The 20,492-nt window shown below is 40.3% G+C and overlaps 1 protein-coding gene across 4 annotated transcripts in view; it reads left to right on the top strand.

Moving 5' to 3' along the window:
• AOPEP (aminopeptidase O (putative)) overlaps positions 1-20,492 on the top strand; it is a 368,640-nt gene that overhangs the window by 206,050 nt on the left and 142,098 nt on the right. For 3 of the 4 annotated variants that reach the window (XM_034773788.1, XM_034773786.1, XM_034773787.1), the window contains 2 exons: positions 19,550-19,612; positions 20,282-20,365. In XM_034773788.1, the coding sequence (XP_034629679.1) occupies positions 19,550-19,612; positions 20,282-20,365 (147 nt within the window). Of the gene's footprint in view, positions 1-19,549; positions 19,613-20,281; positions 20,366-20,492 lie in introns of those variants that run through there. The other variant, XM_034773789.1, reaches the window with a different exon arrangement.

Below are 20,492 nucleotides of genomic sequence, written 5' to 3'. Positions count from 1 at the left end.
CCCAATTGTTTCAATCTTCCCTCGTACGTCATGTTTTCTAGACCTTTTATAATTGTTGTTGCTCTTCTCTGGACTTTCTCCAATTTGTCCACATCTTTCCTGTAACGTGGTGCCCTGAACTGGACATAATACTCCAGTTGAGGCCTAATCAGTGCATAGTAGATCGGAAGAATTACTTCCTGTGTCTTGCTTACAACACTCCTGCTGATTCATATTTAGCCTGTGATCCACTATGACCCCCAGATCTCTTTCCACAGTACTCTTTCCTAGGCAAGTCATTTCCCATTTTGTATGTGTGCAACTGATTGTTCCTTGCTAAATGGAGTACTTTGCATTTGTCCTTATTGAATTTCATCCTATTTACTTCAGACCATTTCTCCAATTTGTCCAGAACATTTTGAATTTTAATCCTGTCCTCCAAAGCACTAGAAACCCCTCCCAGTTTGGTATAGTCTGCAAACTTTAAAAGTGTATTCTCTATGCCGTTATCGAAATCATTGATGAAGATATTGAATAGAACCAGACCCAGAACCGATCCCTGCAGGACCCCACTTGATATGCCCTTGTAGCTTGATTGTAAACCACTGATAACCACTGGTTTTCTAACCAGTTATGCACCCACTTTATAGTAGTTCTGTCTAGGTTTATTTCTCTAGTTTGTTTATGAGACCAGGGCCAGCTTTAGCAAGAGCGGGGCCCGATTCCTGGGGGCGGGCGAACTCGGCCGGAACCGGGGCCAGACTAGGCCGTGCCTCCCCGGAGCTCTTCTCGCACCCCCCACCACCCTGGGTTATCTGGTGCTGCCTGCCCACCCCTGCTTCTTTTCAGACTTCCCGCGAACCTCTGATTCGCGGGAAGCAGGGGAGGGGGAGGAGCAGGGGACAGAGCATTCAGGGGAGGGGAGGAGGGGGAAGTGAGCTGGGGGCAGGGTGGAGAGCTGCGGCGCAGGGCCCTCTTAGCGCGGGGCCCAATTCAGCCGAATCGGCCTAAAGCCGGCCCTGTATGAGACAGTATCAAAAGCCTTACTAAAGTCAAGATATACCACATCTACCGCTTCCCCCTAATCTACAAGACTCAAAAAAAGCTATTAGATTGGTATGACAGATTTGTTCTTGACAAATCCATGCTACCTGTTACTTATCACCTTATAGATGTTTGCAAATTGATTGCTTAATTATTTGCTCCATTATCTTTCTGGGTACTGAAGTTAAGCTGACTGGTTTGTAATTCTCTCGGTTGTCATTATTTCCCTTTTTATAGATTGGCACTATATTTGTGCTTTTTCAATCCTCTGGAATCTCTCCCATTTTCCATGACTTTTCAAAGATAATCGCTTATGGCTCAGATATCTCCTTAGTCAGCTCCTTGAGTATTCTAGGATGTATTTCATCAGGCCCTGATGACTTGAAGACATTTAACTTGTTTAAGTAACTTTTAACTTGTTCTTTCCCTATTTTAGCCTCTGATCCTACCTCATTTTCAATGGGATTCACTATGTTAGACATCTAGTCGCTACTAATCTTTTTGGTGAAAACTGAAACCAAAAAGTCATTTAGCACTTCTGCTATTTCCACATTTTCTGTTATTGTTTTTCCCGCCTGCTCTAACTAATCCCTCTAACTTTCAGTACAACTCGGCCTAACGTGAACAAAGCTGGAGAGCATGCAGATACATACTGGAATTCATATCTTTCAAACACAGTGCAAACAATGGCACATTCTCTTTGGGCTGGTCCACACTAAGCCCCCAGTTCGAACTAAGATACGCAACTTCAGCTGAAGTCGAAATATCTTAGTTCGTACTTAAAGGTACTTACCGCAGGTCCACACGCGGCAGGCAGGCTCCCCCGTCAACTCCGCCTACTCCTCTCGTGGAGCAGGATTACCAGCGTCGACGGCGAGCACTTCCGGGATCGATTTATCGCATCTAGACAAGACACGATAAATCGATCCCAGAAAATCGATTGCTTGCCGCCGAACCAGTGGGTAAGTATAGACGTACCCTTTGTTTCTTCATGTCAACTTATGACAGTAGCTATACTGAACCATTCCCAATGGCTATTGCCAGCTCCATGGGGCAGAGTTAAGGTTGCATTGTGGAGGTAGCACATACCTTAAGTCTTTATTTCCTGGTTATCAGAGCTGAACTCAATTTTCTGGAAGAGCAGGAGGCACCACTGGGCAAGTTTTAAATCTGCATTAACAAAGTTTCTTGTCAGTTAATTTAGAGAGCATTATGTAGAAACTTTAGGCATGGTACCAAGCCAGTGACTTTGCAGACTCTTCTGCAAAATTTGCTGTAAAGGATCATGACTTGATCTTTAGGTTAGGAATAACAGCAGGCATAGTTAGCTGAGTTTCGTATTCCATACAGCAAACAAGAAGGTTGCTTTTTAGAACAGTTATCCTGATGGAAGGAGAAAAAAATGTTGTTAATTGTGTGCCATTGAGTCGGCACACCAATAATCAGCCACTAATTGGTTTGTGGGACTTTTACTTTATCCATCGCTGTAAGGGATTGTTCTGAATGTGACACCAAAAATTATGGAAAAAGGTGGGGAGTAAAATGAAGGAAAAGAAATCTATAATACTTCGGATTGATGTGAAAATTGAGCTGCATATGTCTTCCTAACTAGGATTAGTACTTAAGAATACCCAGCACTGCTAGCAAGTCATTTCAGTATCTGGTGCAAGGGTCTACATAGGCAAAACCTGTGATAAAAATATTTACAAATCCAGCAGAGTCTAAATTACTATAGATTGTCTTTAAAGACCAAAAAGATTTCAAATGTTCTGTAAAAAACAACAGCGTCAGTTAAAATGATACTGGTTTACTATTATTTCTTCCTTTGAGAACAGCACACTGACCCCTTCCTGCTCTTACTCTTTTCCATCAATAACTTTTTTGATGATTAACCCTTTTTGCCTTCAGCAGTTCTCACGCTCTTGCAGGAACTGGTTTCCACTTTAGTGAAAGAAGCTGGAGTTCCTGTCATTCAGTGAATGGGACACCTTATTTATTGAGAGGTCAATTCTGCAAGTTGAGGATCCTCAATTCACATGGAAGTCAAGGGATCTGAGGGTATTCAGCATTTCACAAGATGTTAGTAGCTTGTAACTGATTTAGTAGTTGTTTAGACAGTTTTCATTTTTGGGCAAATTGTAGCCTGGCTACTGTGCTGGCACAGGGCTATAAGGGGACACAACCACCCCCTTATATCCTTGTGTTGGCTACATGCATCATGGGTAGCAGCACAGAAGGGAAGCAGGCTCTGTAGAATTGTAATGTTCCCTTTCATATGGATGGGTGGAACTAAAGTTCCATTCCCACCAGCCCCAATGGACTGGGTGACAACGCTGCTCCAGACTGTCAGGTAGTATGTACTGCTGGAATGGTTATAGGCTCAGAGCAGTTTAATCCCTCCCATGAGCACTAAAGGGATCAAGAGGGAGTTTGTGACTCTCACCACCAGGATGTGCCAATTGCCCCCGATTCTGGCTACGTAATTATCTCACAATATGACCCAATTCTGCTTTTAATTTTTATTTTGCCAACACAATATTAAAAACCATGAAATACAGTGTAATATTTAAAGTCATTCATAAACCTGATAATCTGAGAGCTCCACAAAGTTCTGAGTGTTCCAGCTCTAAGTTCCCACTGCAAGCATGAAAAAGCCAGCAGTGCTGCTGATAATATTAAATAGATCATATTAGAGGGTTTGACATCACCCAGGATAAAACATATAATGCATCAGTAGATATTTATTTGGAAGAAACATTGAGAATGCCCAAATTATCAAAATATTATGGTCATACATAAAATCTAAAGCTGTATTGCAAATATGGGGGAAACTACTTTTCCAGCCACATCTGGCATTGCTTCCAACTTCTAGTAGTCCAGGGGCAGTTTTTGTCCTACTCCTTATTCTGAATTAGTAAAATGGCTCCTTCATCTTTCTTCCATGTGTTTTATAATTTTGATAGTGGATCTAGTTGTTGCCAGTTTATTTGATTTTTTTTTTTATCTTTTGATGGTTTCCATTCAGGAAACCCACATCAGCCACAGAATACAGAGAAGATTACAAAAAGACTTCACTATCCCAGGTAGTTTATAGTATTATCCACTAAAATGGGTTTAAGATTTTTTTCTCCTGGATTATCCTAATATACAACCTACAGGCACTTGATATTCTATGGAGTTTGTTATTACACATCCAAGAAGCATCTCCAGAGATTACTTTTTTTCCCTATTCAAAATCATCATGCCAGTGTCCATCTTGCACAACTCGGCTGGGTAGTTGTGCAAGTGGTGAAGAGGGATGAATACCAGGCTGTGGATGTGGCCCTATTGAGGTGTCTTCATCCCACTGGAAGAATTAGCCTTTTGTATCCCTTACAATTCTCTGCAATGAAGCAGAGAACTGGAAATTTGTGTAGTGGAAGATTCTCTATTTCTGCCATTGGCCTACAACCAGCATGCTATCCCAAATCCTGCCCCTACACTCTTTGCACAGAACCACAGAGATTTGGCATTATATTCATGTAAAATATAACTAGCAAAACTTGAATACTAGTAAATCTCCATTAGAATTACACCCATAATAAAACCTGAAGAAGAGCTCTGTAAGCTCAAAAGCTTGTTGCTCTCACTAACAGAAGTTGGTCCAATAAAAGATATTACCTCAATGACCTTGTCTCACCCATAATAAAGTAATTCTGTGCTTTCTCCAATTTGTAACCACTAGTTTCTGATCTCACATGCACTTGTGTAAATCAAGAGTTTTATAACAGAGGATGTGTTGTAATGACTGGCCTATCCTTTCTGATGTGGAATAATTACACAGAACAGCATGACTATCTTCTGACTACAAAACAACATAATAGAGTACATGTGATGAATGTACATATTTCTGCAGTATCCACTCATTTTCTGAATAATTTTTTTCCAGAAACATACCATGGCTGTGTTAAATAAGGTCAACGTATTGCATTTGTTGAATTTGCCACTTATCAGATCAAGAATCAGCAGCCTTCAGGATGTATTGAAGTTTCAGAAGTGACTCACCACAGGATTGTAGCAGCTTTTCATCCTGTGCTAGGCTAATAATGACTTAACACCCTTAACTTTGGTCAATGAGTTAAGCTGACATGTAGTGGAATGAGAAGCGCTCAGCAGCTGTTAGAGCTGGAAAGCACCTATAAGACCACTCAACACCCCCCACCACCTCTGACATTACTGGATTGCTCTCTAAAGCATATTTTCTTGTGTTTTTATCATGTCTAGTTTTAAATGTCTTAGGTGATGTGGCTTCCACACCTTTCTTAGGACTACAATCTAATAGAGCTTGTTGTCAATGAAGATTTTCCTATAGTTGTCGCATTTTTTTCTTTGTAATCTGATTACTCTACTTAGAACTTCTTATTCCTCCCTAAATAAGTAATGCTTTAAAAATATATATAAACAGTTATCTTTACCCACCCTCAACTCTCCTTAGCTGTTGTTTAGCCAACTAATATATAAGATGATCCCTAAACCCCTTTGCTTTGCGCACTACTCTGAACGCCCTCCAATTTGTCTACATTTTCTCCTGTCCCTGTTGAAATTGAATTCTTTCTTAGTATAGGAAAAATACCATTATTTATTGGTAAGATACTATGAGTGCTCTTCTAAATTGCTCTTTCATGACGAAGTGATCTTCCTCAGTGTCACATTAAATTAAAATATCTCTTTCTCAGTCAAAATATGTAGCCAATATGCTCTTTCATGACACGTTTTCCATTAGTACTTGAACCAGATATATTAAAGTGGTGATATATGTTCCTTAAATTAAATTTGAAATTTGTATGTAATCACAAGACTACGTGACCTGTGGCTGAATCATGATCAGTGGAACTAGAGGCTATGTCTACACTATAAGCACTACAGTGGCACAGCTGTAGCTCTATAGCTATGCCATTGTAGCGCCGTAGTGTAGATACTTCCTACAGTGACAGAAGGAGCTTTTCTGTCAATGTAGGTAATCCACCACCCCAAGCAGTGGTAACTAGGTCTATGGAAGAATTCTTCCGTTGACCTGGCTGTGTCTACACCAGTGGGTGGGTCAACTTAATTGTGGCGCTGAGGGTGTGAATTTTTACACACCCCTAAACAACATAGTTAGCTTGATCTAAATTTTAAGTGTAGGCCTGGGCCAGAGCCAGAGGGCCCATGTTCCCTAGAGGAACTGTTATGGGTGAGACAGCAGGGGAACTGAGAAACTAATGGAGTTAGGCTAGAAGAAACACAGCTATGTAGACAGAGCATGCATGGAATCTAATAAAATTCTACTTGTTCAACTTATCCTGCATTCAGCTTCACTCGTTGCTAACAAAACAGTGTCCAAAACAGCAAATACCACAATCAGATTGCATGAGTTGACAGTACTCTTCTTCCTGCTCCCCCGCTTTCTTGCCCAGCTTGTCTCGTTCTGTTCCTATTTAGGACTTAATTCCACATTTGCTCTACTTTCCAGTATGCACTTCGCCGCATGAGTGGCAGAATAGGGACACTAATTCTGAATGAACAACTGGACATAAACTCCTCCTAGAGACTATTAAGAGTTGTGCCCTGTTTGTTTTCGTCTTTTTAAACCTTTATTTCCTTTTTCCTCTGCTGGTTTTGTTTCTTGGTTGAAAATGCTTTTCAGTAGCATTCACAATTATATGGGCTTCTATGCATAATCTGTCATTTAAACCCCATCTTTTGGATTATTTCAGCAAGTGTCTGGTTTTGTATCTGGCTGGCTCTTAGACTGTCCAGTTTGATGTAGAAAGTGAACTGGATGATTAGGGTTATTGGAGATCTGAGGGCCAAACTTCATGAGCCAATTAAATAATCCAGGAAAAATATAATTTGTGAAATGCCAAAAATCAATGTAAGAAATGTCTTTTATTGGTTTTATAAACTTTTGGGGGATGTTACAGCAACACCTTTATTTACTATGGATAATAGGTTATTACTAAGGAGAGTTCCTGGCTGTTGTCCCACTTACAAACTTTATAGATTTCCTGTTTCCTATCACTAAGAGAGAATGATGACTAAGGGGCTCTTAGGATAGATTGCATAGATGATGCATCATAAATTAGTAGTTAACAGTCAATTACTAACAAACTGACCAAATCCAAATGTCATTAGAAAGGAGTGCTCCTCTTACACCTCTAGAAGATAGTTATCATTTGTTTATCTAAGGTTTACAGTGTGTATAGACAGGCATTCAGCAAAGAAGTAACTCCTTCAGGGTCAGTGTTTCCACTGAACTATGTAACTTAATCCTTGGTATTTCTTGTCATGTCTTATCTCTGAGATTTCTGTCTGAATGTGATATTTGTAAGTATTTGATGGGGAAGGCAACAAACAACTGAAATCCTCTCCATTTGTGCAAGTCAGGTACATGAGTAGGCATTGGCAATATGGACTTCTGCTTAGTAGACAAAGTTTATTCAACCCCATAATTTGGCATAGGGTTTTTAGATTTTTTTTTTCACTCCATGAAGATGACTAGTGACTCTGTTAGATTAATTTCAAATCTTGTGGTGAGTACTGGTCACAAGAATAACATGCTGTTGCTTTAATGCTCAAACTTGCTACATAACTCACCTCAAACTATTTTTTGGCCTAACAGAACACAGAGACGTGTGCATGCATTTTCAAATCACTGCAGAGTATATAATTGATATTTGAGACATAATCTGAAGAAAGCTTAATTGCTAACTTATATGTGAAAAATACTTATGCTTGGTGATAGATATCGTTTGAAAAATAGTTGCCCTCAAGAATAATGGTCACCTTGGGTTATTAACCTGTCTGCAGAGTGGAAAATTAAATGATCCTTAAAATGCTCTTAATGTATTTAAATTTGCATAGGTCAATACAATAATTGGGCTAGTTGAATCTCTAATAATAACAAGGATGAGACAAACCTTTAAAAATAAAATTCATCGGTGGTCTGTCATTTCAGAAATTAGTAGTTCTGTCAACACTCCATCTCATTTTCAGCAGTCTAAATAAAACTCAGGAGGATGAGATTTTGTGATGTATAGAAGTGCACTGAAACAAACTGTAGCATATTGTAAGGTGCATAGATCCAGATGAATCATGAACAGAAACAGACCAAGATAGATTGTGCAAACAGAATGTTTCTATACACTGTTACTTTTGATCATGCCCTTTAAAGGGATATGAAGACAATAACCAAGTCAATTAACTGTATGAAGAATTTGATGCAGGCAATATTATTTTATATTGGGCAAGTTATCATTCTATAAAGTGTACTATAGTCAATGTTAATTTTGTAGGTTAGCCTTACATTGATCTGAATTAAAGATGGTTCTTCACATATCAATTTTATGAATTTCACTTACATGTTTCTACCAATTATACTTAAGGTGCTAATAGGGTAGGATCAAGAAATGGACATATTTTGTTTATGGAGTGGTTTAGACATAATTATAAATGATTAAATATAAAAATGCCCCAGACTTGAATTTTAGAGTGTTAAGATGTATGTTATATCACACATAGTTTAAAAAAATCTTGTGTGGTTTTGGAGAAATTTCAAATAGTATGCAATTTTGATTCTGTGCTGTATTCTGATCATTATTGCATATGATTTTATAATAGAAAATGATGTATGGAGGAGGATGTGATGGGTTGGCCCCCCTTTCGGGAGTGCCACCTGATGTGCTGGGGTCCCACTGATCCCGCCTGGATCTCTCCCCCCCCCACACACACACACTCTGCTGCTGGGTGAGGCTGTCAAGCCCCCCTTTCCAGCACACACAGAGGCAGGGACATGCCCTGTATAATCACACAGAGTCTGCAATCAGCTCCGTGTGGGAGGGCTCAGCTCGGGGAATTGCACAGCGCTCTGGTGCATACCTCCTCTGGAGTATAAACCAAAAATTATATTGTCTTGTGCTGTATAGAGATCTATATAGCATAAACTCATGAAATTTGCCCCCTCTCTCAATGTGGAGGAAGATATGCACAGCTTTTTGCCCCCTCCCCCTGTTATGAATTGCACAAACTGGGTTTTAGAATAAACAAGAAACAAGTTTATTAACTACAAAAGGTACATTTTAAGTGATTATAAGGGATAGCAAACAGAACAAAGCAGATTACTGAGCAAAATAAACAAACATGCACCCTAAGCTTAATTCACTAAAGAAACTGGTTACAAATAGTAATTTCTCACCCTAAATGTTGTTTTACGCAGGTTGCAAAGTTTCTGCAGCTTGGAGTTCCAGAAATTTCTCTTCACAGGCTAGACCCCTGTCTCAGCCTGGGTCCAAGTCCTTTCTTCCCAGATCAGTCTTGGATGTTTACAGCAGTCATCCTGGGTAGGGATTCAGTGAAGAACCAGTGATCTTGATTAACTCACTCTCCAGCCTTAAATAGAATTTACATAAGGCAGGAATCTTTTGTTTCCCTGTTTGATCCCCACTCCCCTTCTTCAGTGGAAAAGTACCAGCAGTTTCCAAGGCGGTATTTCGTACCAAGTGACATCATCACATGACCTTGCAGTGTTAAAGCAACCATGAGACAAGACTTATTTGTAATGTCCACAGGAAGGAACTACAGGAAGATGGGCAATCAGCATCTTCAAAGACTCATTGTCTTTCCTAATGGCCCATCCAGGCTGATAGTTTACTGTCTGGTGGTGTTCCCCAGGTATAACCACACTTGTAATTGTTACATAATCAATATTCCTAACTCCAGATACAGAAAGGATACATGAATACAAATTGGATAATCACATTCAGTAAATCATAACCTTTCCAATGATATCTCACAAGACCCATCTTGCATCAAATACATCATAGTTATGCCATATTCATATCATAAGCATATTTCTGTAAATAATATGGGGCATAACATCAAAGAGGGGTCTTTTGGTTAATGCACAGAATCTAATTAATGGTTATAACACAGGCTCCCTATGTGACCTGAGCAATCACTTAGGCTAAAATTTTCAAATATGGTGGCTGAGGTTAGGCACCTAAACTCATTTAGATTAATAAATGAGTTCACCTCACCTCTGAAAATCAAATGCCTAATATAGATTTAGGTATTCAACCTAGGCGCCATGTTTGAAAATGTTGGCCTTAACCTCTTTGTGCCTCAGTTTCCATATCCTTGATTAGAAAGTGCTAGAGAAGTAAGAAATAGTATGTTATTATGCCAAAAAATATACTAAATGAGATTCCTTAGTATAAATCACTGGCTTCAGTTTAGTGACCAGCTAAAAACTTCAAATATAATTTAATCCCTCTAACATAAATCAGAAGCAGCAAGATTCTTGTCTCTCCCTTTAGGTTTTCTTACAGTATAATACACCTCTACCCCGATATAACGCTGTACTCTGGAGCCAAAAAGTCTTACCGAGTTATAGGTGAAACCGTGTTATATTGAACTTGCTTTGATCCACCAGAGCGTGCAGCTCCGCCCACCCGGAGCACTGCTTTACTGCGTTATATCCGAATTTGTGTTATGTTGGGTCGCGTTATATCGGGGGAGAGGTGTATATATACAACAGAGAACAAAAAGGTACATAAATCTGAATCAGTAATTGCAAAAGGCCTAAAGGGGAAGTTTATTTTAAATATTTTTTTCATTTCTAATATAAATGTGAACTGAATTCCTAAGGTTTGTGCATTAGAATATGTTATTTATGACAAGTTTAATAAAGCTCTAAAAGCTCTTTGTGGTTCCCTTTTCTATTAATTGCACTGCTGAGCACAAAAGCTGTGTTATGTGCAGAATGACTGGGCTTATCCCTAGTTATGTTTGGTATCTAAAAAACAATAAGAGTTTGCTGCCTGGCTGATCAGTGCTGGATCAAATTCGCATTCCCAAGCTCCCACTCTCCCACCTACATATGCAGAGGGTGAAAACATAGCAAAGAGAGGGAAGACAGGTCCTTTTTTGCAGAGATTTTGAACTGAGGCTCTCCTAATATGGATACAGCTGGGACTGTGTAACATTAAACATTGATTTTAATCCATTGCTTGCAAAAGCATCCTAAGAAAAACACAGAGATTAGCAGCCAATTAATTCTTACTTTGCCCATTGTTTTCCTTGGCCAACTGAAACAATTCATAGAGGACTTAAATAGTGTGTGAGTTACCTTGAAAACAAACAGCTTTTCTTTTAGGATAATTATAGCAGTAGCCCTCCAAACATAGCCCAAATCTTTCAAGTTTAGAATAACTCAAGTGTTTCCATCTCTTTTGACATTTTTTTCAGCATATAAAATAATAAAAATCAAGAGCTGTTTTAGAAAATAATGTGCCAGCTATTTTTAGTGTAGAGGTATAGAAGTTGTAGGTGTGGAAAATAAAACACTACCTTTCCAAAGCTCTGGGCATCCATCCCCAGTGATCCAGGATATTTAAAAGGTGTGTGTTTGTGTCTATTTTTCAGGGTTTAACCCTGAGGGAAATGTCCCAATATTCCAGGTTTTTAACAAGCAATATCTGTAAGTGGAAGAAATTAAGACACAGGGGAAGGATATCTAATGCGCGCACACACACACACACACATATACTTATACCATGACTATTGTGGTGATGTCCATGTAGTTCCAGCCTGCTGCTAACTGACCGGTCCCTCTCAGTGGAGTGCACCACTAAGGATATGTCTACACTACCTGCCAGATCGATTCCCCGAGCGCTCTCCCGTCGACTCCTGTACTCCACCGCCGTGAGAGGCACAGGCGGAGTCAACGGGGGGCGGGGGAGAGCAGTCGACTCACTGCAGTGAAGACACCGCGGTGAATAGGTCTAAGTACATCAACTTCAGCTACATTATTCACGTAGCTGAAGTTGCGTAACTTAGATCGATTCTCTCCCCCCCACACGCTCCCAGTGTAAACCAGGCCTGAGAGACCAATTGTTGAGTTCTACCTGCTACTGCATTTGGGCTTCCTGTACTTAATATGAATGGGAGAGCCAGTAATTGATCATCTTCTTGCTGACTCATTCGGAGTTTCCAACCGAAACTGACAATCTTGGTATTGAGATCAATTAACCTGCCACTGTAGTCAGAGCCCTCAAGAGAGAGTGTCCCTTCTAATGCTCTGGCCACTGGAGGAGCTGCCTTGAAGTTCTCAGTTTTTGATGCTTGGTTCACACTCTGTGCCAAGATACCTCAGAATCCACTTTAAATTCCACTTTAAATTAGATGAAGTTGGAGAGCTGTTGTGCTGAGGATGGTGTCTGCTTCTTGAGAGTGAACTCCCTCTGTGTATAATGCACTGGCCTTGATACTAGTCTTCTCAGTGTCCCTGATGCCAACAGTTTTGATGCAGCCAGTGTCAAGATCTTTCCAGGTTTAGATTTAGCCCCAGGCTTCTCCTTAGGCACTACTTTGTATAGTGCTCTATAGTCAGGCTGGTGATTCAGGGGATGACAACTTCTATTCATAGAGAAAACATGGGATTCTTTTAATGATAAATATATCTCCACAGGAGACAGTGACTCCCTGTATGAAGGGATAGTCTCCCCAAGAGGCTGCTAGCAGTTTTCTCCCATCTCCCTCATTTTGTGGTGCCTAGAGAGAAAACAGATGTTTTGCACAGTGCAGTGTTATATTACCCTGAACTTTGTTTGCTAGCTTTCATTTTGAATGCATGGCTTTACCAGCCCCTGGTAAGATGTGGGCTAACAGGTCTTTGTGGCCACTGGGCTAGATGAATTGTGGAAGAAGACTTCTGCCTGGACTAAGTTTCTTTATGGCGACCATTGCCAGGTCTCTGAACTCCTTCAAGAGATCATTAAGGCTTCAAGTCCTATCCTACACCGAAAATAATCTCTTAGTGTAGCATGTGTAGGTGTCTTTGCAGTGAAAGAGATGGAGACCACTTCATATTTTTCCAGTTTGTGTCCCATCCCTGGAGGCTGGCACAAATGATATGTGAGAGCCAGCAGGTGTTCAATTGGACCATGCTTTTAATGTTGGTTCTCATACCTTCAATTGCAATTGTAGCTTTGATGGTATGCTTTCACAAAAGGCTTCCTGAAAACCCATTGAAAGCAAGGGTACAGGTCTGTCACACCACATCCAGTGGATAGACAGCACCTAGACTCATCTGGCCTGGATTCAGTCCAAGATTAACACCTAGTTAGCAAGGGATTCCAGCAACTGAGTCCATGCCTCTTACCAAAGTCGCTGCAGCACAACTTCATACTCAGATAACTCATTCTATCCAGTTACAGGTCATGTGTACTGGCACCCTGAACAGTCTTGAATATACTAAGGATTCTCAGAATCCTGGTATCCTAAAGGGAGATACTGATTCATATAATCAACCAAGCCTAGATATTCCTGCTTCTACTTGCCTATTGGGAGGGAGAGCTATCCCAGACAAACCAAAACAACCTGTGTCAGACCTTTTATGAAGAATCTTTTCACTAGTGAGCAATTGATCATATTTTCTTCTGATAGGGTAAATCAGAGTTAGGTATCTTTTCCTTGCACCTGATTAGGAAGCTATACTCTGCCACTCATGACATCAAGAGAAGACCATGTTAACAAGGAATGCCTTTCCCATCCACTCCAGAGAAACTCCAATATTTCTATACACCTGCCCTTCTGGTAGTAAGGGGACTTGATGAAGCTCAGGAGAGAAGGGCATTCAAGCGTTTTATAAACTACTATTACAGGCCACATCAAGTAGAGTTCTCATCTGTCTCATAGATGGCCAAGCATTTTTTTCCTCATCAGGTCTTGGATAATTGCTCAATAGGCAGACATGTCAATCCATCCCTACCTGGGAAACCTCTCTCAGATGGCCTGGCTACTAATAAAGTGGCTTGTAACACAGATATGGAGGGGAATTTTCAAAGGTGGTGATCTGAGTGTTCTAGAAGGGATTTTGAAAATACATCTACAACATTGTCTGCTTTGTCAGGCTTCTGTCTTGCTCCTCAGATGAGTGCACAGGAAGAAGGATTTTCCGGAAGAGCAAGTCTGGCCTGAAAGCGGTACATATACATAGGAATGTGCACAAGGGAGGATACTGGGCACATCACGCTAGCAGTGAGAGAGAGCAACAACAAAGAGTCTCTTGAAGGGCACAGGTGTTCATAGGGACTTACAATATCTGAGCTCCCTGCATGGAATCTGGACAATCATATCTCCCAGAATATGGATATGCTCAAGAGTGCTTGATCTCAAATACAGAAAACCTTCCACCACCAAAGCTTACAGGGACACTTGGAGGACATGGTATGTTTGATGCATGAGGTCAAAGTTGAACTCCCCTGAGACAGTCCACATAAAATATTCTGGACTTCCTTCGTTTTGATTTTTATAGTGGTCTGAGCTGTAGTTCATTGGAAGTCTCAGCCCAAGGGTACCATTCATCCCGTCCTTTCCAGTTCTAGCCTGCGTCTTCAGTCACACCAAATTCTGAAAGCAACATGGTTTCAAAGCCCCTAAATCCAATGCCCAGTGGAACACTGGAGCCTCAATTTAGTATTTGAAACTATTATTAAATTACCTTGTGCACCATTGGGTAAGGGATCCCTTGTATTTTCTGAATCTAAAGTTTGCTTTTGTTTTGGCTATCGTGAGAGTTAGAGTAGAGAGTTTGTGAATGTTAGGCCTTTTTCCATCAAGGAGCCTGAAGTCCACACCAGCTGGTGCTGAGGCCACAGCTTGCCTTTGTTCTTAAGAGAAATTAATCTTCCACTTTAAATTAGTCAAAATGTCATTGTCTTTTTTTGTCTCAAATCCATTCATGCCTTGGAAAAACAATTACAGACTTGGGGTGAAATCCTGACTTCTGACATCAATGAAAAAACATCTATGACTTCATTGAAACCAGGATTTTACCCTTTAAATGCAGTCAGGACAGTAAAGTTCTACTTCCACAGAACTTGAACTAAACTGGAAGTTCAATGATGTCTTGGTATTATATGGTGAATCCTACCAAGGGATGCAAAATCTTGTGTTTTAGGAGGATGAAGCCAAATATCTGCCAAGCTTACAGGGCATCTCACCAAGATCCTCTTGAAAGTGTAGATGCCATTGCAGAATTGTGACTCTAAAACCTTTACAGCTCTCTCTGTCTCTTCTGTATGTGTGCTATAGCTTTATCTATTTACCTTCTTATAACTGTATGTATAACGTACTTGTGAGCATTTGTAACGCTGATAAAGAATTGAGGTAATTGAGAGGAAAATCAGACCTCAGGTCTCCAGAGATGAGGCTGGAAGGTTGGACTCAACTGGTCCAGCTGTCCCTTTCTTCCACTTTGCAAAAGGTCTTCTGAAATTCATTTACAGGAAACAGTTTTACACTTCCCTCTTCAGTTCTTTTCCTCCCCACGTCTTCTAGTCTCTGAAGACTATTGACAAGTCAGAGAGCATTTAAATGGAGTTCACCTTAGATAGGATGACCTTCTTAGTTTATCAATATTGAATGTTTCTGCATCAGAGATCCTAGACAAGTGGAAGCTGGAGACAATGTGGTTACAATATGTAAAGGGAAGTACATGCCAATGAAAGTCTTCTATTGATCCAGAAAATGTCATTAGTAGCAATCACAGCTTGAACAGTTCAAAGCAAGTTCCTCCATCTCCATTTAAAGTTAAGCAAACCTCTGCAATACAGATGTATCCTATAGTGTTCTAAACCATCCTGACTGTACATTTTATGCGTGGGTCCAGGCCTGGTTTTAAGCACTGGTTTTTAAGCTAAGCCACCAGCTGTCAGGAGGCTTCAGAATATTAGGGACATTTTGCACCCAGTTGGTTTAATGCTGCATCTCTAGCCATATATATCAAAATCCAATTATGCTTTCATCATACTGCTGAAAGTGCAAAGGATTCTAGCATGCTTTTAAATGGGTGGGTAATTGTGTCAAATCTTGTCATTATGTAGGACAGCTCTGCTTGGGATTTGAGAGTATTTCCTTCTAATTGAAAAATGAAACATAGGACTGGATTGTCCCCTTCATTTCTGATGGTGGAGGGGGTTCAGATCTTGCAGGTCAGTTTCGTGAGGCACAGCAAAGGGGTAGGTGGAAGTCTGCAGAATCGGTCTGTCTTTGGAGCAGGGACAATATTTAATTTGTGCCAGGGTTTGCCCGGGCTGAGCCTGGGCACCTCTAAGCTTGGCAGTTCATGGCCAGGGCACCTTGGGGCTTGCAGCATCAGTTATGAAAGTAAAAATATTGCTTGAGCCCAGCACCTAATTGTTGGAGCCCTGGTACCTCTTCCATTTCAAATTAAGTGCTGGGCAGGAATTGTCTTTTTTTGTACTGTGTATGTAACAGAACCTAGTTGGATCCAGGTCCATGACTGGGGCTTCTATGTGCTATCACAATACAAATAATAATTCTCTTTCTTTGGGATCTTGTGGAAGCTCCTCCACTGGAGCTGCATGGGATTGTGGGGGTATGAAGGAGTAGAGCAGGTGGCAAGCTGTTCTCCACCGCACTGTCTTTCACTATATCTATGGATTTCCAAGTCTGATAAGGAGTTAAATCTGTCTGAAGCACCATTAAGTCTAGTTAATGGTTGACTAGACAGCCGGTGTGCTGTGACCATTACTTATTACTCTCATCATAATCCTTTTACAGTTACCTTGTGCTTGTCCTTCTGTTTGTTATATTGACGTGTTGTCTCTTATCTTATGCTTAGATTGCAAGCTTGTTGGGGTAGAGGCTACTTGAGTTATGGTATGTACAGCTCCTAGCACAATGGGACCCCAACTTCTTATTCGGCCCTCCGGGTGCTAGTGCAATACAAACAATAACAACAATTCCTGTTGAGTTCCCCTCAATGGCTGTGCAGCCATTAGGGGGCAGAGGGGAGCCATCCTGCATGCCTTTGCATGTTTAGAGTTATTTCTCGTGGTGGATCTCCAAGATCTACGTGTTTGGGAGATTGTCTCCTCTGCAAATCCATTTCTTTAGAATCTCTCTCATGTGGTGGGGAAGGTGTGATTGTTTGAACAACTTCAGTTTCTTGATGCCTGTTACACTTGTCTTCCTAGAACTTTCTCTGTGGGAAGGGATGATCTAACTCAAAAACTGATCTAAGGTTGCTGGATTTTTTTAAGTGGTTGCACTTATGCCAGGAACGTATTTTCATTTGTTTACATTTACATTTTTGATCATTCTCTTTTTGAATCACAATATAATATTCTTTCTCCATGTGAATGCACAGGAAGCTAAAGAGTTACTTTATGGCAGCTTTCAGACCTGTTGTATTTTTACAAAACAGAAATGCTACGTCAATGCACTTTTGAAGGAGCCCTGTTGTGAGTGTGAAAAAAGGGGCTGAAATAAGATTTTCCACTGTGATACCTCTTCTAAGAAGTTCTTCTTTGTGTAATACTTCATGGCAAAGTTGCTTCTATTTAAAGTTTGGAGTTTGATCTTGGCTTTGATCTGAAGCTTTTGATCTTGAAAGAAGGATGTTGTGGCAATAAAGCAAAAAGGGTAGGACAGACCTTTTTTTTTTTTTTTTTAGGAAAGTGATAAAGTTAAAGGGATACTGTCAAGATTTAGTAGGCACTAATTTGACCTGCCTTACTTTACTTACATCTGTTTGCAGAGTCCATCCAATTCTATATGTGGGAGGGTTTGCTAAAACAAATGCTTTGATGCTCCTTTTTCTTTTCAGAAAGCACAGATTTCTATTTCAAGCTTTCAAGGAATTGTTATACATATCACTAAGTAAAAATTATTTTTAAAAGATTGAAAATGCCTTTCCAAGTTCTTTTTGATTGAACCAGATGTAATTAATTTACAGATTCGCTCTTTTGTGCATATTGTATTAACACTGAAAATTATGAAAGCATAAACAAAATCCCAACTTGTGAATTTTAAGTGTTTTCTATGGCCCAAGTTGCTTGATTTTGATTTTGCCTTTCCTCAGAATTCACATTGGACTTAAAGATACCAGTTCAGCAAAGCATTTAAACATGTGCTTATGTCCATCCCTATTTAGCAAAGCATCTAAATATGTGGTTAAATTCCATGCGTAATTTAACTATCTGCTTGAGATCTTTGCTGAGGTAGAGATGATTTACTGAATTGGGACCTAAATGAGGAGTTTGCTGTGCTGTGATATGACTAATACTATGGAAGGATTATAAGCAAAAAGGGAACTCAGATCTTGCTTTAAAAATGCACTTCAGAGTCTCCAAGGGAGTCACCTGACATAATTTTGGATTCCTTTGAGGTCAAAGAAAACTATTGAAAAATTATCTTAAATATTTAATAGAGTCCTAATCTGTTCCTCGAAATAAGGCCATTAGAAAGTTTCTTTATCATAAGAACAATATTTGAGGACTTTAATGTTTGACAAAGAAATTATATTTCTAAATATTGAAATTGTGGCCTACGGTGGGCAGAAGAGAAAATACCTGAAAACCTTCCTCCAGAATAGGATAGGAAGCAGTCCAAACAGAAGCACTGTATCTGAGATTCTTCCACCCCCAAAAAACGTTGAGGTAGTTCAGATCTGGCTCCAAATGTTTGGAAAAATTGGTTCTGTCTCTCTAATGGGCTGAACTACAACACCCATTCTGAATGCCAGCAGAATGCTGGGATAGTTTGGATCTGGATCCAGAAATCGTGACTCAATGCTTGTCTTTATAATGAGCTAAACCAGATCACCCAATATCAAAACCCCATATAACTTTAAGGAAGTTTGAATCTGCACCCATATGCATATACCCAGGTCCATCTCTAAGATAGATGATCCTTTATCCTGGAGTTTGAATCCAAAAGGTCCTGGAGCTGCTTAGGACACTACAATGAATTTAACCATTTAAATATTTTATGGCGGGAAAGGTTTCCATAGGGAAAAATCAAATTGTGGCGCCACAGTGCTGGACAAATTAAGAGCTGTAATCTCTCCACACCTTTATGTGATGGGTTAACAGCGCACTCCAGTCTCTATACCTTTAAGGCAGGCTCCTCCTCTCCGTCTCAGCTCTCGGAGGCTGGAACACAGGGGGAGGAGGGGCAGGGGCACCCCCTTAGGTGTTTCATTTCCTAAGGAGGTCTCTAGTGCTGCTCTACTGAAAGAGGCAGGCAGGGCTCACGCCCTCAGCCTGGGGATGCATCGCAGAGAAGAGAGGGACAATACAAAATACATAAATACATGCAAAACAGACTGGCCAGTGCTACTCACCAAACCGACAGCAGCCACAGCAAAATAACAAATGCCGGCCGCGTGGGCCGTGGGAAGCAGCAAGCGGGGGGCTGCTGAAGCGAAGTGGGATCTCAGTGCACATCTCAAATCAAGGTAAACCCACACTCTTAGCCCCCCCGCCCCTCCTCCCAAATCGAAAAAGGGATAAGACTTTTGTAAGTGACTGGGAGGAAAAAGCCTGTGGTTTTTCTGTGCACAGGGAAATCTGAGAGATCAAAGTTTTGCATCAAATCAGGGAGGCTGTATTTGGAGGGGAGGGAGCAGGAAAAAGTGAAGCTTATTTACAAGGGGCAATCTCTAAAACCTGAATAAACATGCACTTTGTTTCCCTTTTAGCCTTTGCTGGAAGAGTGTCAGACTTGGGACCAGTGTCGATTAGTCCGGCAAGTGAATGATGAGGTGAGGAGAACGCTTTCATTTTGCAGCTCTTAATTATTCGTGTTTACTGTTTTCTCCTCTCACCTCTGTCCTTGCAAAGCTGCCTCCTGCCAGGTTTCCCACCTGATCCCCTCTTCCTGTGTTACTTTTAAAATAATTAATGTTTATAAAAGGAGAATATAAACGTGTTTATAAATATCTAAGGTGTATTATTATTTATTAAATAATAACTACCTGGTCATTTAAAACATGCGTTGCTGTTCAGGAACAACAGTTGAGTGAGTGGCTGAAAATAAATCTGTTGTTTGAACCCAGGTTGTAAGAAATAGAGAATAGAGATTTTCCTTAGGATTTTTGCACACCAATGATAACTTTCCACTTGGCATCAACCATGCTTTCTTTTTGCTAAAAAACTTAAGCTGAACAAAGCTTGTTTAAATGGAGAGCAAAAAGGAAAATATGCTGCATAAGATGAAGGGAAAAAAACCCTCTTTGACTATGCACACGTGTCTAACTGGATTACTTAAGAGCATGTCATTCTAGACTGGAAAAGTGTTTTTTTTTTTTTTTTTTCCAATGAAGCAATGGAAAAATATGTCTTCAATCTGTTTATAGTTTCTTACTCATGCTGCGTAGCTGCACTCAGGTCGCATCTTCCTCTTAAAAAAGCACTATGGTTTTGAACTGCAGGTCACAAAATGGATTCAAGTAAACCAGAGAGCCAGAAAAAGGAGCAAAAGGAAACGAAGGCAGGATGAAGTGGCTTTCCAAAAGGTATGGGTTCCTGATGTGCATTTATGTGATGGAATAAAAGGAAGCACATCCTAAACATTTTCAAGGGACATGCTTTAAAACATTCAAAGAACAATATTCTTCTACTATGCTGACTACACAGAAAAGA

Source organism: Trachemys scripta, chromosome 6, assembly GCF_013100865.1.
Source record: "Trachemys scripta elegans isolate TJP31775 chromosome 6, CAS_Tse_1.0, whole genome shotgun sequence".
Lineage (NCBI taxonomy): Eukaryota > Metazoa > Chordata > Testudines > Emydidae > Trachemys > Trachemys scripta.
The sequence above is the reverse complement of the archived record's forward strand: the minus strand, read 5'-3'. Positions and strand labels throughout refer to the sequence as shown.